Consider the following 10990-nt stretch of genomic DNA (forward strand, 5'->3'; position numbering starts at 1 on the left):
CTGTTGATTTTGAAGTTCCGTTATATACAAATGTTATTGTGAGTTGAGTTGTATTTTTGCACAAGTGGTAGAATACTGGATGTGTGGTTTACAATACTTGTTTACAATTGTTAGAACTTTTTTTTTTGTTTTTTTTGCATAAGCTATGCATGGCATTTAAGTTGAGCAATAGCTGTGAGGACCTTTTTTGCACAAGCTATGTGGCATTTAAAAACCCCTTAAAATCCGGATGGTCTCTGGCGGGCAAACATTCTTAAAAAAATATATAAACTATGCCAATACTCTAAATGGTTCAGGAACAGCTTCAAACTTACTTTGAATGCAACTTTTTTTTTTAAAGCATTTTCGGCAAAATTGCTCGTATGATAAAGTTATGCAAAAGCTATGAGTAGCTTTTTTGCGCAAGCTATGTGTTAAATTTACGTTAAAACTGATTCAAAATAAGTGTACATTATTGTCTGAACATTTTGCACAAGATTTATTTTTGAATAAATCAAACCTTGTTTGTTTTGTTTTTTAAACTTTTGATTAAAATCGTAATCGTCCAGAATGACAAAACAAATCGAGATTTGCCCTAGTTCCAAAGTATAAATAACTCACAAAATTATTTACTTAACAGGGTTACCTGTTACTGAGTTTTCATGTAACGTTCGCACAATGAGCCTTGATTGGTTGTTATCTGAGCATCTGTGATGTCATTTTAAGTCGGAAGCAATTTGCAAAATGGCCGACCCCTGAGATGGTTAAGAACAGGTGGATTTTCATATACAAACGCAATAATAATGAGAATGCCGTGTTTGGACTAGTGGTGGTGCATACAACATATTATTGGAAATAATTTTTTGGGGGGTTGAGTCAGTTGACGTTCCCTTTAAGACATCAGTAAAAAGCAGTTGAAAAATAGCTCACAACTAAACAACTTGTAATTCTTCTTATTTGGACTAATTCAAATAAATAAGGGCACTAACTAGGATACGTTTGATTAAAAAAAAAACGTTCTGAACATTTTTAAACATTTTGGAAAAATTGAATATTTCTTTTAAGTAATTTGATATACTGTATCTACAGTTTTGACTGTTCAAGAGTCTTGACAAATTTGTTGTTTACGTGTACATAAGACAAACAAAAAGCTGCATTTGAAGGGCAAGTGTATGTACAGTATGTGTATGTATATATACAGTAATGCTGCAGCTTTGTATGCTGTAAGCTAATAACTGGGCATTTGTGTATTGACTCATTCTATTAGACCAGCTTTACTTGTTGATTCAATGTTGGCATTAGACATGCTTACCCGATTCTAACGTTGGGCCCGGATCCTCAGCAGTCGAGGTTAGCCGCCGGCCCAGGTGGCATCCCATGACACGGCAGCTGGATCTGTGGGAAGAGCAGAACGCATGTGCAGAGTCGCTGGCTCGCTGTTGGTGGGAAACAGGCAGCGTGGCCATGCGGGTCTGGGCTACGCGCAATGCATCTTTTGCTTTTCCGGCATGCGAAATGCTCACTTTTCACACACTCCAAGTTGCTGTTGCACTGTCTCCGCTTTCCATATCAAAATATTTCCATACTGCAGACTTTATCATTGATACTTGACTGGTTTGGTGTGTAACATGAGAAAATAGGCTAAATGTTGATCTCTGTTTTCCAAAGGAAAAGCAATTGTTATATTTGATCCAAAAATAATGGATGGATAAACATAATCCTGTATCATGATGGATGACAGAAATCGGAGAATATTTACTGTTGAGGAGCGGAAATTCCAAGCATTTGGAGAATTTTAAGTGAAAAAATTTATCTAAACAATTAATATTTTCATCAAAAATAATTATTGATTAATTTGATAATAGATTACAGGAAGTCCTCGAGTTATGGCCGAGTTCCGTTCCTACGCTGGTAACACGAATTTCGACTTAAATCGAAACGGTGCGCCTATTAAGACAACTTTACATCAGCAAAATGGTCATTGTGCCTCCCCAAAAAAAAAGTGTGCGACCAAATCCTGTGCTGTGGTCGCACCGGTGCTACTAGTGCAACCATTAGTGTCAAACCCCGAGTTACAACTTAGAAAGATTCACTTTGGAACCGAAACATGGTAATGTTTGTTTTCACGTAATTGAATCAGTGTTCAGTAATACTAATCCATATCGATTCATACCAAAAATGTACCTACTTCAGGACCCATCTATACTAAAAAATATATACATTCTCTTTACTGCTTTTTCTCACTCACGGGACGCAGCCTGAATTTTTGCATAAGTCACTAACCTGCGCTAAGTAGTTCATTGCTTTATGTTTGTAACCCGGAGAATCCACATCTGTACCGTTGTAAACTGAGGACCGCTTAAATGTGGAACAGCTACAGACAAATTCTTTGTGTGTTTTAACACACTTGGCCAAAAAAAAAAAGATTCTAATCGTACACAGAAACATGGTGTCTAAAAGCTGGCTTTTACTGTACATGCAGTGTAGAAGGGGCTTTGGACTAACACCAAAAATGATGCTTTGGCTGCCCGATGAGCAGATTAAACAAGTAGAACCATCTAGGCAGCATTGCAGTAGATTTTGTGTTGGTTTTAATCTGGCAAGTTGACAGTGATGTACTGTTTGCTTGTGAGTTGTGACTATTTTAATTATCTATGTACCACCTCAGGTGCAGCATGTTCATGCCCCACATAAGAATATCACCAACAAGCAGGCCCGAATGATCCAACAGTCTATTGCGGCGCCATAATTAATGTCTAATGAAAGCATGTGTGGAGAGAGTGGATGGTTCTAATGAGGCAGACAGGCTCATATTTCCAAGGAATGCCCCCCACTCCTCCTGTTATCCCACTCTGCCGCTGTCTGCTAGAGTTTAAGATATCATTAGTCGGATGGACCGCTGCCTGTGTGAGGTCTCACCAAATAGATGTGTTGTGTTCCCATGGATGCTTTATCTGGCCAGACAAGGGTTAACAACAGCCAGGCTGGGTGTTGGGGGATGGGTGGAAGAGGCAACTGGTGGGGGGGATGTACACACAGTGCAGATGGTGATGGGCTCTTGTGGAAGGGAGGGATCCCTATGTCAGCGTGGATGCTACAAGAACCGGCCAGATCGTGTTTGTTTTTCTTGCCCATTTAGCAGATTGAAGATACATTAGCTAATGAAAGCAGCCTGGAGAGGCTAGGTGGGGTGGTGGTGGATGGGGAGGGGGGGCATTCAGGGGAGTAAAATACATTTCAGACGACACATTTTTATTGGAGTGAAAGGCAACCAAACAGCCAGAGTTGGATTACTTGCGGATGATGTTGTGATTTGGATGCAGCTACATCGAAGCAATCTTCTCTAAATCTTTACTCTTCTTCCCACACCCTCCCCTGCTCTCTCACTGTCTCTGCGCAGGCTGTTCGTCAAAGTCATTCAAGCTGTACTCTCCCAAGGAACCCCCCAACGGCGGCAGCTTTCCCCCTTTCCACCCAGGCGCTATGCTGGACCGAGATGTGGGGTAAGTCTCTCTGAACCGCACTAACAACAGTCCTTTTTGTCGGAAAACAAATAATATTATCCTTTGCATTTGTATATTGTTGTATTTTGATACATCTACAATGTATTCACTGGCCAAAACCTTACAAATGAATGCAAGAGCTATACCAAAAAATACTTTAATGAGAAGGTGATAATGCTCTGATTTTATTATAAAATATTTATTTTAACATATTCATATTCGTCACACAAAGTGTAAAAACAACCATACCCAAAATTTGAAACGGTAAATGAAATCAGTATGCTTACAGTTTTGAATTGCAGAACCTCTGTGTCTTGATGCCCTTCTTTTCTCATCTCACCTTTTACTTGTTGAGGCTAAAAAGAGTATAGCAAAAAGCCAAATCTGCACTATGAGTTAATAATCATTTGCTGGCTGAGTTGGGGTCTCGGGAGTATACGATCATTCTCAGATGTCAAACCTTTCAAACAATTTTTATGTGATGGCCGAAAGCATGATTTTTCTCCTCACTTTTTTGTCATCTTTTAACTCCCACATAACATTTACACCTTTCCAATTTCAACATGTGCCAAAAATTCATGCCTCCCGGGCTATATATATATATATATTTATTTATTTTTTTATCAACTGACAAACTTCGAGTTTCCCACAATTTAATATTTTACAAAAAAAAAACAAAAAAAAAAAAACTATTAAATTCCACTCCTTTAAATACCAAGCATCATCATTCCCAGGTTTTTGATATTGCTGCATTGGCGCAGTTGGTGCACTGTCCACTGACCAAGGCGTCGGGGGTCCAAATCCCAACTCCGACTCTTTACATAATCCATCCATCCATCCATCCATCCATCCATCCATCCATCCATCCATCCATCCATCCATTTTCTTAACTGCTTGCTCCTCACAAAGGTCACGGGGGTGCTGGAGCCTATCTCAGCTGGCTTTGGGCAGTAGGCGGGGTACACCTTGAACTGGTTGCCATTCAATTGCAGGCCACACAGAGATGAACAACCATCCACACACAAGCACACCTAGGGACAATTCGGAGCACCCAATTAGCCTGCCATGCATGTCTTTGGAATGTGGGAGGAGACCGGAGTACCCGGAGAAGACCCACGCAGGCACGGGGAGATCATGCAAACTCCACCCCAGAAGGCCGGAGCCTGGACTCGATCTTGCGTCCTCATTACTGGGAGGCGGACGTGCTAACCACTCATCTCATCTCCACCGTGCCACCCACAAACACACACATATGTGTGTGTGTGTATATATATAAAAAAAAAACACAAACAATTTTTCTTTTTTGACAACTCCTGATCTTCATCTTGACGTGCTGTAGTGAAAAGACACTATTCGGGCTTTGGCTCTCAGGGGAGGAGCTGGTGTCAGGCATTAATCATCACACAGGCACTTAATCCTCTCTCTCTCTCTATCTCTCTATATATATATATATATATATATATATATATATATATATATACTAAATATGATATTGCAGCAGCCTAAATTCCTTTAAGTTAAGTAATATTTGGATAAAGATGATTTAAGTTCATTCTGATGAAAAAAAAGATTTACATTATTTACAAGTCAACTTGAAATGTTCAGAGTTAATGTGTGCAGTGAATAATATGAGTAAATATATTTAGATTGTTTGCAATTAAAATGTGTGAATATAACATCTAGCAAATAGCTTTCATAACTGCATCATTAGCTTTGTGTACTTTAGGACCTATTTGATTGCCTTTAGGCGGAGGGATTTGTGTGGTACACAGCAGTGATGTGGTCGGGCAATATGGAGTATAGATCCACACAGTTTTTTTTTTTTTTTACCTCCTCCTGCTCCTAGACTCCTTAACTCCTAATTACTCCTAACTCTTTTGATAGTTCAAGCTATGGGGTATATGCCACGGAAGAAGTGGGACTGTTTTTGCACATGAGCTTTGGTTCCGGTTAGGTTTGCGACATGTGGGCTGCATCCCAATACTTGTGCTTCCGACTTTGTGCCTCTCGGTTGCGCGTCCGCAACCCTGACCGGAATCAAAGCTCATGTGCAAAATCATGGAAGTCGGAAGTCCCGCCAATTCTGTGGCATATACCCCATAGGATATATAATTTTTGTGCGTCATTTTTTAAATTTTTGTACTGCTGATTTAATTTTTGACGTATGGAGTTTTCTTTTCATCGACGAAGCCGTGGATACTGACTATGAAATGAGTTTGGAGCGTCAAGCTAAAGCTTTACTAATTCCGAACTTATTATAATCATCATCATTAAATGCATTACTTGATCACATAAATGTGGATTAAACCCATAAAATCCACATTAATCTTCAACGACAGCTTTTATTATTCTACATTATTCAATACAATTACGCATTCATTCAAAGTATTACTCAAGACCCCTATAGCACAGTGGTTAGAGCAAATGACTAGTGCGTGGGAGACCAAAGCTTGTATCCCTGTTAGTGCAGATTTTAGTCTTAACTTCAATTTCGTATAAAAATCATAGATATTGATTTAATGCTATTTAACATCCATTATATTCAATGTCATTTTACATTATTATTATTTTTCAATGTCATTTGCAGTCGAAGTTTAGTTCAAGTTATCTAGTACAGTTTCATTCAATTTAATTTATTTATATAAATCAGCGCTCAACATGCACATCTAGTTCCAATGTGTTTTTATTTCCAAGTTTATATCATGATTATTCACATATGCGTTACTGCATAAACGGTGAGCCAGTATTTTGAGTCATTTGAAGCAGACTAAATGCAATTTAATGTTGCTTTTCTAAATACTGTGAACTAAATCAATATAGCGATGGTAACACAAAAGAAATAGGTCATACCTTGGTTGAACATCACGATTATAAAGCAACTTTAATTCCTGAATAGATGCTTCCTGATTCTGATTGTTTTTGTGTCTACTGTCAGGCCTACATCCATGTATCCCCCATCATACATGGAACCAGGAATGGGGTGAGTTCAGAGCCTTGCAAATAAAGTAGGAATTCATAGTGCCGTCAACGTGATCTTAACATTTTTGCCGACAAAGACTAACATTGTAAATCTGCTGTAATTACTTGGCTCACACATGTGTACTGAGGGATTTGACATGAGTGCAGCTTGAACTTCATACCGAGTTTTGAATTTCCCATTTCCTGCTCCAGGAGACCCACACCGTATGGAAACCAGACAGACTATCGCATGTATGAGCTGAACAAAAGGCTACAGAACTGGACGGAGGTGAGAGATGTCATGCAATTTATTTGGAGAGATTTAGAAACTCAACAAACACACTCCGCTCTTTTCATTTTCAAGGCGGTTTTAATAACATTCTGAGCTGTGCGTGTACTGCGGCTGTGTTTTTAACATTTACCTCCCAGCTGCTATTTATTTGTGGCCTACCATGGAAGATGAGAGTGCGAAATTAATCCAGAACACTCTCAACTTAATTTACATTCAGGCTCTAATAGGATTATCTGATCAACCTGGTTAAAATGTAATTGGAGTGCCAACTGTTTAAATGGCCGAGTGAGCGGCCAGCTCAGTTGGCAATAATGAGACGCACATTTTCCCTCCGTGTCCGCAGACACTGCAACAAACACATGGATGTTAATCTCTGAGCATTAGAAGGATTTTAGATGCAATGTACTGTAATTCCATGTTCAGCAAAACTTATGAATCTAACAAGAAATTTTATTAAGTTTACATTTTCAACTTCCATCTGGAATGAGATGAGATGATTTTTGTTGACTTGTGGTCGTATGCAGTAAGTAAATTAGGAAATATGACTAAGGGATGAAAGTTGTCTGTGGTTCCTCTTTCAGGATTGTGACAATTTGTGGTGGGACGCTTTCACCACTGAGTTTTTTGAGGACGACGCAATGCTCACCATAACTTTCTGCCTTGAAGATGGACCCAAACGATACAGTAAGATTAAGGCCTGCCGAGCGACGCAGCCATACCCGAATCGTCGCACAATGTGTGGGGTTCGGCAACTGGTTTTCATGAGTCGCTGACCATCGGCCACTAGTTTTTGCCTCAAACTTTGAATCGCAGATGGACGCCGTTGCAACGTTGCATATGTAACGCGTTATCAAAAATATTGTCATATCACATGTCCAAACAAGAATATGTGTATCCGGTTGTAGTTATTAGAAAGAGATAACAGAGCTGAAAAGGTCAAGGACTATCAGTTAATGTGTTAATAGGAGACCCTTCATTAATTAGTCACATAACAAACTCTGATAGTCTATATGTTAACTGGCTCTTTAAAGCCAAATCCACTATTTCTTCAATTAAAATTGTTTAAATAAAGGCGCATAACAAAACGTTGCCATTGAATATTCAAAAGAGATAAAAAAAAAAGAGAGAATGCAAGTACTAGTTGAAAGGAACTCTGATCTTAAAAAAAAAAAAAAAAAAAAAAGGGTTTTAGGACCAGACTGATGGATCGTTGTTTCAATAAAATGAATCAGCTTATGCAACAATCTTAATGAAGAAATCAAAGAATCCAAAATTACATTTTAAGGAATGACTAAAGCCATCTTATTAAAGAAATTAACGAGATTATAATTGAACATTATGCCATTGTCATTTTTTGTTGTTACGAATGTCAGAAATCAAATTGTAAACCGAGTACAGATGTAATTCTGAGACTAGCTGTCTAAATTTTATGTTAGTTTTCTTTTTTGAACTCTGTGGAGAAACTGGGCAGATACACCAAGACTTGTCTTCTTTCTGCTCCTTTACATTCAGTGATGAAGAATATTGTTTTATATTGTCTTTTTCTTTTCTTTTTTAATAAATTAAATAAATAATTGAAATGAAATGAAAAATATATGGAAGGGACCAATTAAAAAGTAACAATTAGAGGGAAAGGCTGAAATCTTATAAAAATATATCCACTTAAAGCCCCCAGTGGATGGAATATATTCCCACCGGGTCATTACCCATTACGCGACAATGAGGCACTCTAAAACGGCAATGCCAGTGCGGCGTTTTGAATTCAGCCCAATTATCTTCACTACGCTGACTGAAAGCATATGAAAGGCGCCGACCACGAATGTGTCAGAGCAACAAAAATGAACAACAACGGTGCCTGCTTTACTTGTATAAAGAGATCCACTGTTATTCCAGTATTTAGAATCCAAATTCAAGAGAATATTAGGATAGCAAGAAGGCTCAAAACTTCTGACATGAACTATATCAAACTTTGCCACAAACACCGGAGCTGCTTCATTTTGGCCCTTTCGCAAGTTTGTCGGTACACACATCGCACACGTTTGCCACTGTGTACATTGCGAATGATGATGTGCTGATGATGAAGCTGACTCGAAAAAGTAGAAGAAACAGCTCCTGTGTATGTTGTTTTTATATAGCTATCCGTGATCCTAATGGGAAACGTTAGAGAGAATGTGTGGTGAGAAGATCATATTTAACCAGTATGTCATTATTATAATAACGAACATACTGAGAATTAATTTAAAAGGATCTAATAATGTACTACAATTATTTTCCTGAATATTTTTGCTCAAAAGTTTTTTTTTTCTTCACTTCACAGTGCTGTCTTGTTGTTTTTCTTTTAGCCATTGGTAGGACGTTGATTCCCAGATATTTCCGAAGCATCTTTGAGGGGGGCGCCACAGAGCTTTTCTACAACTTGAAGCATCCGAAGGAATCCTTCCACAGTAACTTTGTGTCTCTGGACTGTGACCAGTGCACCATGGTCACCCAGAATGGCAAACCCATGTTCACACAGGTCTAGCCAGTCTTTCTACACCCTTCTTTTTATTAACTACTCAAATTAACTTTTGTTTTTGTTTTTTGTTTTTGCCTCCCGGTCAAGGTTTGTGTGGAGGGTCGTCTGTACCTAGAATTCATGTTTGATGACATGATGAGGATCAAGACGTGGCACTTCAGCATCAGACAACACAGAGAGGTCCTCCCCAGGAGCATCCTGGCCATGCATGTGAGTGTTCGTCCTAAAACAGCTGTTGCTGTGCCTGCAATTTCCACTTCTTATATTGTCCAACATGCTCCTGCAGGATCCTCAAATGCTGGATCAGCTGGCTAAAAATATCACCAGATGTGGGCTGTCCAACTCCACACTCAACTACCTCCGTGTAAGGAAGTTTGCCCTTAATAGTGCTCATCAACTGCTAGATTAATACAGCGAAACCTCCACAATTGAAGCCCTAAAACTGGTCAGTTTTGGAGTTCAACCAAATTTCCTTTTTTTTTAGACAACTACAAACCCAAACTTCTCCCACAAAGTTGGGCATGTGGAATTTTCCATTTTTTTCAACTCCATGTGAAAAAATGGATTTAAGCACATCTAACCTCAAAGCTTAAGTAACAAGTGAAGAGGGAGAGGCCATGCTAACTGCTAAGCTAGCATGTAATGTACAGTAGAGCAGTGAAATAGGAGAAAGTTTTGGACGTCGACCAGCGTCACAGAATGGATTATGTTTGACTTTGGAGGTGCCACTGTCATGGGCTCAGATGCAAATGTAGTCATCATTATTTTTTGTTTTTAATGAAGTCCCCAAAATGATATCCTCTTTAGCTTTGTGTGATATTGGAGCCCATGCAAGAACTGATGTCAAGACACAAGACTTACAGTTTGAGCCCCCGAGACTGCCTGAAGACTTGCCTCTTCCAAAAGTGGCAAAGGATGGTAGCACCCCCAGGTTGAAAAAAATAGCAACACTACTACTCTTTAGCTTTTATCAAACTCAATAACTGAACTCAATAATAGCTAATGGTATCCCATTGTTGTGCGCCTGTAGCCGAGCCTGCTAGACAAGCACCCAACAAGCGGCGGAAAAGGAAGGTGTCGGGCGGCAGCACGGTGAGCTCCGGTGGAGGGGGCAATAACAACAGCAACAGCAAAAAGAAGAGTCCAGCCAACAGCTTCTCCCTCTCCAACCAGGTACCCGTTAGCATGCCATCTACTACACCTTTAGGTGCAGCAGCAAAGATCCGCTGAAGGTTGTGATGAAGATGGAAGAGTAGAGCCTGGGCTGGGGGAAGATAGTGATGAGTAGTCATGTTTTTTTTTTGTGCGTGTGTGTATTTTTTAACTCATTCACTGCCTTTGACAAGTATACTTGTCAATTGTATTTTTTAGAGCGGTGCTAAATGGGAGCGAATCTGAGCATGCTCCACTGTAAATATCAAACTTGGAAATAACTTTACTGATGCCCAACCACCGGTAGATGACATCATTGCCCCATTTTATAGGAAATAAACACAGTTTCAGAGTCCATGGGAGAAATGGCTGTATTTTGGCAAACCTACATTTTTCTGCTGTCAATTATAAAAGAACGGGACGGGACAAAAAGTAGGGAGTCTATTCTGTTATTTGGTAGATTCGGTTTATATATAATTATTGAATGTAATATCACGTGAGTATTGGAAATGTAAAAAATTTCTATAATGACTGGCAGTGAATGAGTTTTTAATAGCAATATTGTGTTGCTTTGACGGACTAGGCTTCAGT

General features: G+C 39.2%; 1 protein-coding gene across 2 annotated transcripts in view; it reads left to right on the forward strand.

Moving 5' to 3' along the window:
- LOC144000800 (LIM domain-binding protein 1-A-like) overlaps positions 1–10990 on the forward strand; it is a 30878-nt gene that overhangs the window by 14075 nt on the left and 5813 nt on the right. For both annotated transcript variants that reach the window (XM_077494423.1, XM_077494422.1), the window contains 9 exons: positions 3380–3482; positions 6418–6462; positions 6654–6729; positions 7314–7416; positions 9075–9247; positions 9335–9457; positions 9534–9611; positions 10055–10178; positions 10278–10420. In XM_077494423.1, the coding sequence (XP_077350549.1) occupies positions 3380–3482; positions 6418–6462; positions 6654–6729; positions 7314–7416; positions 9075–9247; positions 9335–9457; positions 9534–9611; positions 10055–10178; positions 10278–10420 (968 nt within the window). The remainder of the gene's footprint in view (positions 1–3379; positions 3483–6417; positions 6463–6653; positions 6730–7313; positions 7417–9074; positions 9248–9334; positions 9458–9533; positions 9612–10054; positions 10179–10277; positions 10421–10990) is intronic.

The sequence above is a fragment of the Festucalex cinctus genome, chromosome 14 (genome assembly GCF_051991245.1).
Source record: "Festucalex cinctus isolate MCC-2025b chromosome 14, RoL_Fcin_1.0, whole genome shotgun sequence".
Classification (NCBI taxonomy): domain Eukaryota; kingdom Metazoa; phylum Chordata; class Actinopteri; order Syngnathiformes; family Syngnathidae; genus Festucalex; species Festucalex cinctus.